General features: G+C 44.2%; 1 protein-coding gene and 1 long non-coding RNA gene across 9 annotated transcripts in view; one reads left to right on the forward strand and one right to left on the reverse strand.

The window, feature by feature from the left end:
• Positions 1-9055, reverse strand: part of ZDHHC2 (zinc finger DHHC-type palmitoyltransferase 2) — a 68916-nt gene extending 59861 nt beyond the window's left edge. For 6 of the 8 annotated variants that reach the window (XR_008308646.1, XR_008308644.1, XR_008308645.1 and 3 more), the window contains exon 1: positions 8855-9055. Coding sequence is in view for 2 of the 8 variants with exons in the window: in XM_053256323.1 (XP_053112298.1) it covers positions 8855-9047 (193 nt within the window). In the remaining 6 variants the exon portion in view is untranslated. Of the gene's footprint in view, positions 1-7525; positions 7594-8226; positions 8360-8854 lie in introns of those variants that run through there. The other 2 variants (XR_008308648.1, XR_008308649.1) reach the window with 2 other exon arrangements.
• A 452-nt stretch (positions 9056-9507) lies between these two features.
• LOC128327496 (uncharacterized) overlaps positions 9508-17023 on the forward strand; it is a 57465-nt gene continuing 49949 nt past the window's right edge. The window contains exons 1-2 of the long non-coding RNA XR_008308650.1: positions 9508-9773; positions 11591-11970. This is a non-coding gene — a long non-coding RNA (uncharacterized LOC128327496). The remainder of the gene's footprint in view (positions 9774-11590; positions 11971-17023) is intronic.

The raw sequence follows: 17023 nt of genomic DNA on the forward strand, positions 1-17023 counted from the left end.
TACTGTACATAAGAGCAGCCCTGCAGGATCAGATCAAGGGCCCATCTGGTTCAGAATCCCATTTCCCACAGCAGCCAACCAGATGACTCTGTGAAATCTACAAAGAGGACAAGAAGGCAATAGTCCTCCCATCCTATTGCTCTCAGCATACTGCCTCTGAGCATTTAGATATCATGATTAATCACCATTGCTAGACCTATGCTCTATAAACTTCCCTAATCACATTTTGAAACTAACCAAGTGTCCATCACCATATGTTCTGGCATCAAATTCCATAAATTTATTATACACTGTGGAAAGTAGTGCTATCTTTTGTCTATTATACATCTTGCCAATCACTGTCACTGAATGACCCCAAATGCTATCTTATTTATTTATTTTATTTCTATACCGCCCTTCCAAAAATGTCTCAGGGTGGTTTACATAGAGAAATAATAAATAAATAAGATGGATCCCTTTCTCCAAAGGGCTCACAATCTAAAAAGAAATGTAAGATTGACACCAGCAACATTCACTGGAGGTACTATCAAAGGAGAAATTCTCCCTGTCCATGCCATGCATAATTTTATAGACCTTACCATGCCAAAACCTCCTCCATCTTCTTTTCTAAACCAAAAAAAGGTGCTAGATAATAACTGAACATCAAACTCTTGTGGAGAAAGTATTAGAAAACAAAGAAGAATCCAGCAACATCATGCTAGCATCACAAGGCTGTGCCTTCAGCTTTCTCACATGCTTTCCCCCAACAAATGGAAATTTGTAACCATTTACAACCATTATAACCACACTCTTGATGGACTTGAATACAAAACAAAGACATGGAGAGATCCCACTGGATACTGAGGTTTGAGGCTACCAACCACATTAAGTGGCGCAGCAGGGAAATGCTTAACTAACAAGCAGAAGGTTGCTGATTCGAATCCCTGCTGCTACTATATCGGGCAGCAGCGATATAGGAAGATGCTGAAAAGTGCCGGTGGGAGGCAATGGTAAACCCCTCCTGTATTCTACCAAAGAAAACCACAGGACTCTGTGGGCACCAGGAGTCGAAATCGACTTGATGGCACACTTTACCTTTACCACATTCACAACTGCTTAAATTTGCATCCCATGTATATTAATTTAATGTCCATGTGCAGGATTACCAAATGAATTATTTAAGAGTCTTTAAAAAAAACAAAAAACTACTAACCCTCAACAAGAATATTTGTAAGTTCTAAAGCAGTTACACAACAAAACTATGTATAATAAACACAGGTCCTGCCTGCAGGCTTACAATTGAATAGACAAAAATACAGGAAACAGGGATGACACATAGAAACAGAAATGAAGGAAAATTAGCTAGGATCAGGGAGAACAAACGTGTCTTCACATGCAGTTTAAAAATCAAAACTGATGGAGATGTTCTAATATCAGGAGACAGGACATGCCAGATGTTGGGATTGACACTAGGGCCTGGTTTAGACATAAACACCAAACCAGAGGTAAATGTGCCAGAGGCTGGAGTTTGTGATCGTCCAAAAGTGCAATGCCACAGATTCATCATCCAACCATGGCTCCATTTTTGCTCCCAACCCTGAATTTGAACCTTTGGTTTGTATTGAGTTTCACTACTGAAACCTGAGGTTAGAAGGCAGCATTGTGTTGTCTGAATTCTGCTGCCGCTATAACCTGGGTTTCGTGCACAAGCTCCTCCCGCCACCATAGAGAGGCTAGCTCAGAGCAGCCTATAAATGCGACAGTTCTAAGGCGGCCACATCTCTCACTGGCCACTTCTTGGACCTGATGCCCTACCCTCTACCATCTCCTTGCTCCTCCTGCTGCTGCTTGGCAACAGTGATGCCGCATCCCTGCAGTTCCTGCATGTAAAGAGACAGAATGGTATTGGGGAAAGCAGACTTTAAACAAAAGGAGAATAGACACATGTACAAGGAGCCCTTTCATTGACCTAACACCCAATCTAGCCCCATTCCTGAGGCTCTCAGAGGAGTGTAGTTTCCTTGGTCTTAATGTACACAAAGGTGTGGGAGGAAGAGCAAACACTGCTGAAAGGGCACAATCGTGCTGAACACGTCTCCTCTAACATTGCAGCCAATGGTTGCAGCTTCACTAGCATGCCGACGCCATGCCAACAGTCTGGTGATGTAAGCAGAACGGAGCTTGCTGGGATACAGCCTGGGTGGACTAGGAAAAGGAAGGGGTTCCTCTGCCCAGAGGCCGGAGGTTACTAAGCCACAGTTAGTCAATCGTCTGCAGCACATTCCTGGATTCACAGATTAACTACAGTTTCATATACCCAAGGTTTTACGCTATGTCTGAACAAAGCCTATGTTAAGCACCACTAGAAAAATGGTTTCTAACCATTGAACCTTTGGCAGAGCTAATTAGAAGTAGCAAAAACATTTATTTACATTTATATCCCACCCTATGCCACATGGTCTCAGAGTGGGTTACAACAATCAACACATTAACATTTAAAAATTCCAAAACATCTAAATGATAAACAATAAAAACGAAAGAATAAAACTAGAGAATGGCAGAAACAATAAATAATTTAACTTGACCTATGCTGTTGACATTGCAGTGTCATTGGCTGATCCTGTTATATAGAGATTCAACAGTACAATGAGGTATCAGAGTATTCTGAATTGACATTTGAAATATTAGATGCTAGAATGATGGAACTGACTTCTTTATGGAGCATAGTAAATGGCAAAGGGAAGAACTGGAGTGGGCGAGGAAGAGAAAGGAAATGAATTACTAGACAATTGTTACTCAAGTTGGCAAGTCATTTTTTGTTTTTCCATTACAAAAAAAATCCAGCATTGACAATGAAGTTAAAATAACACTTCATGGGAGTTATCAATATGCTGATGACACCCAAATCTATTTCTTCTTCTCATAATCAGGAAATGGCATTAGCCCCTTAAATGCCTGCCTACAGGCAGTAATGGGATGGATGAGGGATAATAAGCTGAATCCAAGCAAGATGGAGGTGCTAATTGTTGGTGGTCGTAATTTGCAAGACAGGATAAAACTTCCTGTTCTGGATGACATTACACTCCTCCAGAAAGAACAGGTTTGTAGTTTGGAAGTGCTCTTGGACCTGGGTTGCAACCCTGGTGCCTCAGGTTGAGGCTATGACCAGGAGCACTTTTTACCAGCTGCAACTGATTCAACAACTCCACCCATTCCTTGAGGAGAATGACCTGAAAACAGTGATACACCAGCTGGTAACCTCCAGGTTGGACTACTGTAATGTGCTCTATGTAGGGCTGCCTTTGTATGTAGTTCAGAAACTTCAGTTAGTTCAAAGTGTGGCAGCCAGATTGGTCTCTGAGGTATCCTGGAGAGATCATATTATGCCTGTTCTTAAACGGTTGCACTGGCTGCTGATGTTTCTAGGCAAGGTACAAAGTGCTGGTTATTAGCTTTAAAGCCCTGAATGGCTTAGGTCCACATTTCCTGAGAGCGCGCGCCTTTTTCTACAAGATCCCCACTGCTCATTAAGATCATCAGTAGGGATCGATCTTCAGATGCCACCAGTTGTCACCCCTGGGTTTTTGAACGTGCTCCCCATGGATATAAGAGGATTCTTTTCTTTGGAGGCTTTCAGGAGAGCCTTAAAGACACATTGTTTTAGCCTGCTTTTTAATGATATCTAGTTTTAATTTTAATCTGGTTTTAATGTTTTCTGATTTTAATTATGTGTGTTTATTTTAATGTAAACTGCCCTGAGCCACTTCAGGAAGGGCAGTATATATATACTGAATGAATGAACAAATAAGAATGCTTTGATGAAATAAACATCTGCGCAAAGGACTCCTGGGAGTTTTTTACAGCAACAGCAGGGAAGGAGCGGAAGGGAGGTATCCTGCCGCCCCAATTACTCCTACAATTACGGCGCCAGAGCACGAAAGCGGCGGGAGGAGTAAGTAAACCCTCCCACCACTCTTAAAGCTACACCCCACCCGAACCGGACCGCCCAGATCCAGACCGGTCCAGACCGGTCCGGGACCAGTCCAGGCCCATCCCTAGTTCCTTGTAAGGGACTTTTAACACTTGTGTAACAGGCAGACATCAACAAGGGCAACTCTGGCTAGCACGTGAGGGTGCAAGCAGCACCTGTTGATATTTTGCCTGTATTTTAGCTGCTTGACAGCCAGAACGGAAGTAATAGAAATATTACATAAATATTACCATGTTTCCACCAAGCCTGCTATATTTCCTATTTGTTAAATACAGTTATGGCTTGTTTTAAACCCAAGCACTGATGTCTGCCTCTTTATTATACCTGGCAATGCTAAAAAGTATTTTTCATTTTCTCCATCATGCTTCTGTAATCGTGTGTGTGTTGGATGGGGAGTGAGTTTAATTATTTTTCAGCCCTTGAGGGTTGGTGTAGAGAGAGAGCAATTCCGAGAGGAGACTTCGAGAGAGAAGATACTCAATAGAAGCTGGATGTCTAGAGAATAGGAGTCTATCAGGTTTTTAAACACCTGATAGACTCCTTTTTTACAGGAAGATCTGAGAAGGGACAGAGACTGGAATGAGAAGAGGGTGGCAGCTTTCTGCTATCAGTCATCTGTAGGGCCTGCACTTGGAGACTGAGGCCTAAAACAATAAACAAGGCTAGAACCTGCTTCATTATCCATCTTGTGGAATAAAAACCTTGGGGACCTCTTCTTTGGAAATGTTTTGCTTTCACCCTTGTAAACAACCACCTTTTGAGGGAATTATGATTCAGTATGTGCGTGTGAGATTAATAAATGTAAAATATTTGTTCAAACTTATTTATAAATATTGTTTAACCATGTCTGATTTCTTTTCATTGCCTCTGAATTCATTTCTCTGTGTGTGGACTCTGGGACTAATTGTAGTTGTTGCCTGCTGAGGTAAGAACTCAACACATGCTCAGAGGCACATGTTACCAAGTTCTTCTTAAACATTGCCAGGTTTTGCTGTTGCCACCAGCCTACGCAGATATGCACTGGAGAATGCACTACCTAATCAAATTGTGTTTCCATGGTTATGATTTTGTAGGTCAGTATACTATCTCAGACTGAACATCCAATCTCAAGCACTCATGACATGAACATCATGGGTCATCACATTTCCTCACTTTTTGAAGTCAGTTGGAACTGTCTTACCCATAACTATCCCTGTAAACCAAAGGTTTCTTTCCCCTCTAACTGAATTAAGCAATGATCAGGAGTCTACAAGCAGCTGGGCTTCGTAACCAATCACTGTGTCAAGCAGACAGGAGGCTCAGCTTTCTCACTTCCTGCACCACAAAGGTAAAACATTTCTTTTGTATCCATTGCCTGATCAGGGGGTTTTACAATTTAAAAAGCAGGATGTGTGATGTGTGTGTGCACAAGCATGTGCGTGTGTTTCAACCCTTGTTTCCAACTCAGGAAACAGATACTATGTCCAGGGACAAGACACAGTGTGATGCCATTTTGAAAGAGGGACTCTACCTCCCTGCATTGCTGGCAGCTTTTAAAATGCATATGATTATTGTGATGGAGAACACTAGTGGTTATTTTTGTGTTGCTAGCCAGAATAAAGTTTAGGGTCACCAGAACCCCACCTGGGAGCTTACTGATGGACTCTTGGTCCTGATAGTTAAATGGAACGTCCATGTTTAGAGGTATACTTCCTCTAAATACCAGCTGCTAGAGGCAAGCAATGGGGAACATTTCCTTCATGTTCTGCTTGTGCTCTTCCTAACGGTATCAAATACTGCCTTGTCCCATGCCACTGGTGGTGGGGCATCCCTTTTTCAAAATGACCCTTGCAATCACCTCAGGGAGCAGGTAAGGTTGCCAGCAGTCTCCTCTTCTGTTCTTGTGCTTCTTACAAACTTTACAAGGAAAGTGAGAAGAGACACCCCTTGCAAAATTTGCAATGGTCAGATCAATCCTGAAAAGATGCTCTGATGGTGGCGGCAGGGGACATGTTGCCATCCTGCTGATGTCTCAGTAGTCTGTCACCTGTGACCCCCCTCAAATTGCCTCACAAAAGGATCACCCTTTGCAAAGTTGCAACAACAGTTATATAGAATACTGTATAGTCCTTGAATGGCACGAGTGAATGAAATGAGTGCCATAGATGACACGGGCAAAAGTAGTTTGTGGTAGCACACTTGAGAGGCCTGTGAAACAGGAGCACTGCTGCTTGAATCTCTCATACCGCACTACTGTCTACTCCTTTGCTTAGATGACACACCAAGGCAGGGGGGCTGATGCACTTCAGTGCACTGACCTTCAGTTGGTAGGTTACAATCCTAAACTAGGCCATGCTCTGACCTAAGTTGGATTGCACCAGTAACAACCCTCCTTTATTCTTGCTTGTTTCTTTACATTTGTTGGAGTTTTTTGGGGGGCGGGAGGGGAAGTGGAAAGAAAGACAGAAAGGGAGAGAGTGAGGAGGAGAAAAGTAAAGAGGAAGAGTGAAAGATGACAGACATTTGGTAAAAACAAATTACAAGCAAATCTCGTTGTTGCAGGCTGGGATTAAGGGTGGGTTCCAGGTCCAAACACAATGAAGGCTGCATTAGAGTAGCAGTACCATGCAATACTTTAGATCCAGCTTGCAGCACCTTTCTTAAAAAAAACTGGCCATCATTGTTACAAGCAATCTTTAGCATGAAGTATCTTTTAAAAACTTGCCCTATAACATCACACACACTGAAAACAAGAAACTACATTCAGATAAAACTATTTTAGATCCTTCTATGAGAATACTATAGGGAATACTGTGCTACAGAAATCCCACATGCCAGAGAACCATGGCATCTAGAACTTTAATTGTGGCATCTAGATTAGAATATTCAGAGATACAGTTATTTAATAAGACTTTTATTTGTCTCAGGCAGCCCTGTTTGTGTTCTATTTATGTGATCTGAAAAGGTAACAAAAATAAGTCTATTTACCACCACCTCCACCCACCCACCCACCCAGCCACACACATTGTCCACCATTAAATCAGGCCATTTTGTCAAGTGCCTATTGTCTGGCTTCTACATTCAAAGGAAATTTGTCAAGGTCTGGAATATGACTAGAACCATGTGAATGGCAATCAGCTTTGCAAACTTAAGTTATTGTGCAGCTCTATAATTGAAACATGCAATATATTTTCCTCATTATGGATGTAAACTTACAACATTGTGGCTATAATTAAGTACAGTATACAAGAAATTAAAACAGCAGCAGAAACAGAACTGTAGAATTCTGATCCATGTCCTCACAGCATATTGGAATAAAGATAGGGCAAGCTGCCTATGAAAGATGATAGCGATTCACATCTATTAAGATAAAATTCAGTTGGCGTTCCTAGGAATTTAGAGTATAGTTTTAGATTAACAATGTGCATCAAGTTCTATTGGTTATTTTTACTGCCTTGAGGATAAGCATCAGTACCACAATACTAAACCAGCACACATGAGATTTTTCAGCACCATGACTAGGATCGAGATTAAACACACACTAACACTTAATTAACCCAAGAGACATTAATTTACCTTACAAAAGGCAGAGCAGCTCCCATGAGTCCTCTTTTATTCTTAGTGGATTACAGGAAACACTGAAACTGCCAAAATGATGCCCCATTTAGGATGTCTCTAGTACTCCTCTCACCGCCAGTACACCACAAAGTAATGTTGGGGTTTTTGTTATTCTCTATACAATGAGAAGTGGGCTAGATACTGTATTTGCCTGTTTCTAATAGGCAACAAAGTCAACTACAGCAAACATCATTAAACAAAAACAGCCACAACAAAGTCAGACCCGGAAGTGTCTCAAGAACCTGGCCCTTAGCCAATCAGCACCTGCTAAACATCTCAACACTAGGTGAATAGCCATCTTTAGGAAAAAACGAACCTGCCTATGTATGTTATGCTGCTCCATATGCATGAAGGGAGTAAAAATGAGATTGGGAGAGATCCCACTCAGCTCAGCAATTGCTCGTGTAAACAACAATCTGCAGTTGTAGCTCCTCCTGTCACCACTCCCAAACCAAGGCAAAGCAGAAGCGCTGTTTCTGTGAGGGAGCCCCAGCCCTACCAAATCCCCACCGTCACAAGATCACACACTTGTTACTCTACACGAAATAATTCAGAATAACTACATCTTCAGTTTCACACACGCAAGAGTGTAGATGAATTAGTCACCACTTCCTTCATAAACAAACAGAATGTGCACTTTTCTACTGCTTTTTAACCACCTTGATTAGGATAGTATCAGATCTTAAGTGATCAAAGAAGAAAGTTTTTCCGTGGCGTTGGTTAAAGAGATACAGAATTGCTTTCCGAGCCCAACTCCTGTCAGCTTCCCTGCCTGCAGTGCCCACTTCCTCCTTGCGTTGTGTGGTAGGCAGCCCTGCCACAGCTGAGAGTCAGGAGTGAACTGCCCCAGGGGGACCCAGCCAGGGATACTAAATTGTGCGTCTGCGAGGTCCGGGGTCTCTTTTTCCTCCTCAGTTAACTAGACAGGAGTACAGATTCTGAAACCCAAACCATAACAACTGGATTTTGACCGTCTATTTTCGCAATAGCGCAAGGTTGAAGAGCCTGATATCGGGGGACGGGGTGAAAATGGGGTGGGGAGGATGGATTTAGAAGCAGATTTATAAACAGCGGGAAAGGAGTCGGGCAGCCTAACGCCACAGCTTCTGCGGCGAGTAAGGCCAGGGGAGAAAGAGGGCACGGCTAAGCTGGAGGAGAGAGAAATCTCTGACTCGGGAGAAGCCCGACCACGTTTGCCGGCCGAGCGGGGGCATCTCTGGCCCCCTTCCCGCTCCCGACCCCCGCCACCTACCAGACCCCCACCCCGCCACTCGGCGCGGGACTCACGCAGGCAGAGCTGGGCCACATAAGCGTAGTAGGACCAGCAGAGGATGCTGCTGATGAAGAGAACCGGCACCCAGTAAACCAGGCACTGGCACTGTCGCCTCACGCCTCCCACCCGAGTGCGGCTCCGGTACCCCGAGCTGTTGGAGGAAGACGTCGAACTCGCCGTTGGCGCCGCCATCTTCCCGCACCCCATGCCCTCCCCCCTTGTTTGCTCAGCTCTTCAGTCCGCCGCCGGGGGGGCCGGGACCCTCGCCACACATCCCCACCACCGGTGATGGCAGCGGAGGCGACGCCTGTGCCGTCCCAGCGCTTCTCCCTCCCCGTCAGCCCCACTTCCTTTCGCCTGGCGGCGCGGAGTGAGGCAGCCGCTCCTCCCCTCCGCCGCCTCCAACCACCGCTTCCTTCTCTCTTCCCCTCCCGTTGTCCTTCCCGCCAGTCACAGGCTAACTAGGAAGCCGCCTCAGTCAACCCGCAATCCCTTGTCCTCGGTCGGGAAGGCGGAGGAGGAGGAGGAGGAACGGGTGGTGGTTGTTGTTGTTGTTGTTGCTGCTGCTCCCCTCGCAGGAGAGCCGGACGGGCTAGGCTGGCAGGCAGCAGACGACCCGCATCCTCCTGGAAGGACGGAAAAGAAAAAGCCTCCCGTTTCCCTCTGGCGAATTGAAAGACAGAAACACAAAATTCTAGCTCCCGCTCAGGAGTCAGCATTGACAAAGGAGCACTTTTTATTTAAGATCGTCTGACGAAGGCACACCCCACCACATGTAGGCAGGGAAGACGCGCAGCCACCTGCAAAGGCCGCCTCCTTCTTTGGATACAGGACGGCCAAGCAAGCAGGGAGCGAGGCGAGTGTCTCTTGTTCGGAGTTGTAGAAGGGGAAAGACTTTCTGAGCAGGCCCCTCGCACGCCACGACACACCCAGGTGAGCCCTGTCAATCCACCTGCAATTACAATTCTCCTCCCCCCCCCCCCAGTTCTGACAATCAGCAACACAGATTTACAACACTCATTTCACTATAAACTAATTGCATGTTATTGCATCTAGGTCAGAGTGGGCATTTAAATTACATTGAGTGTCTTCTCTTGGCATATCAGAGGTTATAGAATAGGATTTATTTATTTGTAGTGGATGGCCAATGCAAAGAAATGTTACAAACCCTCTAGCTGTCAGGAATTCCATCAGGTTTGTGTTTGGCATCCCACTGGTGCCAAACATCAAGTGAGAAAATATTATTTTTGATATATTAATCAAGCATATTACTCCTATTTGTTTGTTACCAACAATCTACACTTCCTGCCTGGGATGCTATCAGTGATAAACACTATAACATAATAAAAGCAAGTTAGATATTTCAAGGAAACAATAATTAGTTGTAATGGAAGACAAACTCCACTAAGTATTAAATCTCAAATTCCTGACATGCCTGATGAATTTTCTGACAACTTTTTAAAAAAAGTCTCTAAAGCTTTTTAACTGGACTACGGTTTTAAATTGTTTTAAGGTTTTCATTTTTAATCTGTTTTAAATCACCCAGACACAGAAGTTTGGGGTGATCAACAATCAACAAATCTGAAAAATAAATAAATGCCTTCCTGATAACATCCTCTTTCAGAAGGTGCAGGAAAAAATGATCTACTTCAAGGCCAAATGAATTGCATCTTAGGGTACTGAAATAACTTGTTGAAGCACTTTCAGAACCTCTGAGATCTTTGAGAAATCCTGGAGAGTGGATAATGTGCCATAAAACTGGAGATGGGCTAATGTTGTCTTGAACTTTTAAAATTAGGACCTGAGAAACTAAGACTAGTCAGTCTAACTTTGATACCAGGGAAGATAATAGAACAGATAAAATAACCAATCTGTAAGTAACTTGAAAACAATGCAGTGATTAGTAGGAGCCAGCATGGATTTGTCAAGATTAAATCTTGCTAGACTATCAATAATTTTTCCACTTAAAAATGAATTACTAGCTTAGTGGATATGTGGGAATGCTGTGCATGTAATTTATCTTGATTTTTGCAAAGCATTGGACAAAGTTCCCTAAAATATAAGCAATTGGTCAGATGCAGGCTAGATGATAATACCATCAAGTGGGTTCATAATCAGTTGGGAAACTATACTCAAAGAGAGCTCCTCAATTACTCCTAAAAAAAACCTGGTATGAGGATTCAGATGAGGTATCCTAGGGCCAATGCCTGTGGCAAGGCTTTGCAAAAACAGAGAGAACTCATTACTGGTTCCAGCCATTTTCATATGGCTATATAATGTCCGTGAGTACCATTATGTTACAGTCATCCAAGGGCTGGACTTAGAATTTATAGGCCTTGGTTTAAATCTCAGGTTGTCCTTGAGGGTCACCTGACCTAAGGGGATCCCTGCTGTCCAGTTTTAGTTCCTGCTCAGTAAAATAGGTACAATTACTTCATCAGCTTTTCAAAATGTTGTAATCCACTATAGACAATCGAGGGTGATTAGTATGTATGTATGTATGTATGTATAAATAGATAAATAGATAGGTAGATAAACAGATAAATAAATAAATGTATGCCATGGAATTGGATTCTATAACAAGTAGAATCACTCCCTTTGTTTTTGTTTTTTAAACTCCTCGTTGGCCGTAAAAGTCTGAAGAAGTCCTTTTAAATGAGACATTTATACTTATTTATGCAGCCCACTTCCCTGAGTGGAAAATGTGGCAATGGGCCTTTTGTTCATGAACTGTACTTTCCTCTTCCCAGAATTCAGAGCTCCTTGTGATTCCTGTTCCTGCTTCTTCCTATGTGAAAGTGGCAGTAATGCAAACACAGCCTAAAACTATTTCCAGTGTCAGTACTGTATACAAGATCCAAACAAGTAGTACCTTCAAACCATCATGAATCTTTCAAATCCAGAATGTCATACTGGATGAACACATCTAGAAAAAAGCTTGCTTCAAGTACCAAATTTTGTCAATCAGGATATCTGGCAAACCCCAAGAGGAAGGAGGTCCCTGAAGAAAATGTCATCTGTAAAATTGCTTTGCAAAATTGTCAAGCATCACAGCATGACAATATACACAGCATCACTGAAGGGAGAAAAGACATAATCAAGAGCCACAAGAGAAGTGTTCATGCTAAAGGTAGTATTAATTTAATGTAATTTACAAGAATCATTACAAGTACTAAAATTAATAACTGGAATGTCTCATTTGACACCAACATTCCAATTGGTTCCTCTCCCCACCCGCCCTTAATTTGTATTGAAATGGAAGTATTTGTATATATCAGCACCTTTATTCATAGCATTTGTGTATCAGCTTTGTGTAGAACAAATTGTATAGATACCAAGCTGCCCTCTAAGATCCACACTGCACTACAGCTCTGATGTCAAGCCAGCCCAAGGCCAATGGGCAAATGGCCCCATTTTGCTTCAAAATTGATAAGCATGGGGTCACCCAAGTTTGATATTCGTGGGAATTAGCAGGGACATGCAGCAAATTTTGCAGTGTATCTCCAGAGACTTACAAAGGTATTCCTGTTCAAGGTTTGAGTCAGCCTGGAGCAAGATACCTGCAGGTGTGTGTGTGTGTGTGTGTGTGTGTGTGTGTGTGTGTGTGTGTGTGATGTCTTGTGAACAAACTAATTCAGATTAAAGTCTGAAAAAGTAATGTTTGTGTCACCCTGCCAGCCAAGGCGTGAAGATACATATGACTCATCCACGCTCCAGAACCCATGGTCTTCCATATCCCAGTGTTCAAATGAACCTGTCCTGTCCTTGCTACCAAGGGTGTCCATAGAAATAATGATGGACATGTGGGGTAGGATGGAGCAAAGTCCAGTGATGGCTGGTGAATTTTGGAGTAGATGGGACTATAGTTGGAATGTATGTGCACTATATGTTGTATTGTTTACACGTACTGTGCATGCCACTTCAAAACATCTGTGCATTTTTCTTGTGCCTGTGCATTTGTTTGGATGTACTAGCCTCTACCCAGTGAATAATTATAGCAATCCCACTCTTTTTCAGGTATAATATCTACCCAATCACTAGTGGTATTAGCATTACCTAGGACTTTGCAGGTAGAAAAGTTCCTCTGCACTATGCCGCGTGACTTTTCCTCACTATTGAATAACCAAGCTAGGTATCCCTCACCCCACTTCAGGGATCATATACATAGTGTGGTGATCAGCCCACCCCTACCCTAAAGAGTGAACCGGAAGTGAATCCTGTCCTGCCTGTCAGGCAGTGACCTCTAGGGATCAGCCACTCAGCACACGCTGACCGGGACCTAGAGGATCTGGCGGCAGGAAGTGAAGGGGGTCTTTGTTCTCAGAAGGATCTAGGAGGGTGGTGAGAGAAGATGGGGAGCAGGCTTTGTGAGCACCAGCAATGAAGTCTTGGTGCCTCATGGCCAACAGCCAGCCTGGAGACTTCTCTCATGGAAGGACATCTGCAGATCCTTGAGAGACAGGATTGCAGGAAGCTTGAATTCTCTCCTGGAGTTTGGGGTGAGTTCATGGAGAAAGGAAACCAAGGGCTTTTGGCTTCAGAAAGACTTAGATAGCGAATAGTGTGATAGCTAGCCTGCGTTAGATGATTTACTTTCCTTTTGTATTTTGCAAATCCTTACACCTGGTCTATTGTGTTTTATTTTGTAACATAACCTTCTAAGAAACTCTAGCCTGAGCCCTTTCTATCCAGCCAGGGGGCTGTAGAAGTCTCTGTACCCTGTAAAGGTGCTTTTAAAGGTTCCTTGCAACTGGGCAACCACAATTTTTAAAGCGTGCCACTCCAAATACCAGCTGGGGTGTTCTTTGGAAGTAATCTTGTATAGTACTGAGTATTTTGTTTTTCCTGTAGCTCAAAGCTGAGAGACCCTTAGACTGAAGCAGTCTGTAGTGTTTTCAATAAAGTTTTTCTCTTTTTGTTCTTTATATTTCACCTGCCTCTGAGTGGATTTTTAACTCAGGAAAAAGGGGTTTTACTCTGGTGCAAACATTCCTCAATGTTAATTGTTCAGCAACCTACCAAGTTTGCTCTTCACATGTAGACTGCACGTGGAAGGTTTTATGAATTTTTCCATTGGTAAACGAAGGAGCGTTTCCCTGGAATTTTGACTACACGCAGGAGGGATTAAACTCTGTTAAAAGTGGGCATGGTGGCAGCAATTACCAAGAAACGGTTAAATTTTAATGGAATAGCCTTTGTTGAGTAAACATGGAGTGAATGAATCAGCATTTTTCTTTCTCCCACGTGGACTTGCCTTGAGACAAAAGCTGGTCTTAAATCCGCTATTCGCTACACATAGTATCACTGAAGGAAAAGGAAACCTATGCTGGTTGTTTCTCTTGTGTTTCAATATATATCACTGCTAAAACACAAGAATAGCATACTGCTGCTCTTAATTAGTAGAATAACTGAACCTCAAAAGTAAATTCAGTTATTTCAACAGGGCTTACTCCTAAGAAAGTGCACTGTCTCTAGTATTTGTTTTAGCTAATCCAAGAAAAGAGCTGATTTGAGTCAGGAAAATACAAGTATTTCCTAGCTGATTTTCATATTATTCATCACTATACAATTCAACATTAGCAAACTTTGATTAACCTTTTGAAGACAAGTATAAACAATAAGGCTATAATACTCAGATCAGTTAAGTACAGTGAGTCCAGCCTTAGCAGATGCAGCTTTCTATTATTCTTTTAATAGGAATGGTATCAAATCTCTCTAAAACTCCTGCTGACTAGTGTGGGGTACTACCAATCCCTAATTTCCATACATCCAAGGTGGGGAGGGGGACACTAGAAAATTCAGAATTTCAGGGGTGGGATGTCAAGCACCTCCTAGACACTCATGCCTTCCAAATTGACTGGGAATCCAGTAAGACACTCATGCTTTACTAGGAATCAACATGATGCCTTAACAGGATGTGGCTCCATCAGTCCTTGTGAAGGACTGGGAGGGAATTGAAGGAGCCTTGAGGAGCAACAGGCATCTCTTCTCAAGGCAGCCATCCCACCTGGCAGGAAACACTGCTGTCAGTGTGTCATATACTGTGGCTGGGACTGTTGCCTTCTCCTCCAAGTCTGAAAATTTGAGCAGCAGCTAATCATGGTTCAGGGTATCATCACACAATTTACATAGAAGGAAAGAGCCTTCCCTTGTCCCTGCAGTACAATTTGCAGTACAAGTAGTACTATAAGTGTTGCAGTGGGGAAATGCTTGACTAACAAGCAGAAGGTTGCTGGTTTGAATCCCCGCTGGTACTATATCGGGCAGCAGCGATACAGGAAGATGCTGAAAGGCATCAGCACATACTGCATGGGAGGAGACAATGGTAAACCCCTCCTGTATTCTACCAAAGAAAACCAGAGGGCTCTGTGGACGTCGGGAGTTGAAACTGACTTGACGACACACTTTACCTTTACTACAAAAGCATGATCTGGCAGGGGGGTGGGATCATAGAAAGTGTGCATGCACAAAAAATTACAAGTCAATAAAGAGTTCTTGAAAATAGCCATTTAAAAAACACTTTCTTCAAAGATGCTCATAACCCAGGTCCAAATTCAACAGAGAAGAGTAAGCCTATTGCTAGGTAAAACTAGTGATGTGCACGAACTGGTTCGCAGGCCATGTTACAGGCCTGCGAACTGGTTCTCAAGTGGCCCGGTCCAGCAGTCCGACGCTGGTGGGGGGGTCGTCGCTTTAAGGGCGGGGGAGTTGTACTTACCCCTCCTGCCGCTTTGCCCCCTCCGGCACTCCAGTTTTGAGTAAAGATTTCAGGGAGGCAGCGTTCCCCCCGGCCGCCCCTGCCCCCTTGTTGTCTGCCAAAAGCGGAAGTAACTTCCGAGCATGCACCTGCCGCCGCGCGTGCCCCCACCACGCACATCACAGTGACGTGCACGGCGTGCACGCGCACATTGGCGGCACGCACGTGCACATCGGCAGCGGGCGCATGTGCTGAAGTTACTTCTGCTTTTGGCGGACAAGGGGGCAGGGGCGGCAGGGAGGAACGCTGCCACCCTGAAATCTTTACTCAAAACTGGAGGGCCGCAGGAGGAAAAGCGGCGGGAGGGGTAAATACAACCCCCCGCCCTTACAGCAACCCCCCCGGCATCGGACCGCGCCTCCGTGGTCTGTGCACATCACTAGGTAAAACATGTAGTTATGCCCGGATATAAGAAATGAATCTGAAAAACATTATCCCCGATCCCTTCAAAAATGAAGAAAACCTTTTAAGTTTTGAGGTATCTGTATTATTAATTCTCCAAGATGGGCCATGTGTGGGGACATGGTAGAAAGGAGGCGATTGGCTGACAGAGTTTGCAAGCAGAAGCACCTGACTGGGCAGTGGGGATGCTATATGCAGATAGGGAGAAGGAGCCTGTGAGAGCAGAAGCACCATGCTGATTGGGCAGTGGGGATTCCATATGCAGATAGGGAGGAGGAGTCTGTGGCACTGTGATGATTGGGCAGTGGGGATTCCCTATGCAGATGAAGAGGAGGAGCCTGTGATGGTTAAGGTCAGTTGGAATGCAACTGTTACTGGTTGGAAGATGTTCTTGATTGTAGAGGAGAGGACTCTCTCTCTATAAAAGGATAGCAGGCAGGAGTCTGCAAAAAGACGGGTTGTGAGGGAGGAAAGAGCCCCTTCAGAAGGAGGATGCCGTTGTGTGAATTAAATGAGGAAACAAGATGAACAAAATCTGTTAACAGGGAGGGAGGAAGAGAAACATGAAGGGAGGGAGAAAAAAGAGTGGGGAAGAGCGAGTGGAGGAGAGAGAAAGAGAAAAAAAAAGGGAGGGGGAAGAGAGACAGGAGGAAGGGCAAGGGACAGGCCTGAGCCTGTCAACAGCCTGAGGGGAATGAGCGGCCATGGCAGCACTAGCAGCAAGGAAGGGCCCAGTCAACCACTGCTGCTGTTTGGGGCTACGGAGGCTATTGTCAGAAGGAGGCAGGCAGGCAAGGGATATGCCCGGGCCTGTCAGCGGCCTGAGGGGAATGAGCAGCCATGGTGGAGGCAGCAGTGAGGAAGGGCCCTGTCAACTGTTGCTGCTCCTGTGGGGAGGAGCAGGAGCGGGGCTCAGGTGAGGGTGGGGTGGTCTCTGGGGATAGAGGATTGCAGCTCAGCCAATAGGCAGCAGCAGTGCTGCAGCCATGACCAAGAAGGGTGAAGGAGATGGAAGCAACTGGAT

Source organism: Hemicordylus capensis, chromosome 5, assembly GCF_027244095.1.
Source record: "Hemicordylus capensis ecotype Gifberg chromosome 5, rHemCap1.1.pri, whole genome shotgun sequence".
Lineage (NCBI taxonomy): Eukaryota > Metazoa > Chordata > Lepidosauria > Squamata > Cordylidae > Hemicordylus > Hemicordylus capensis.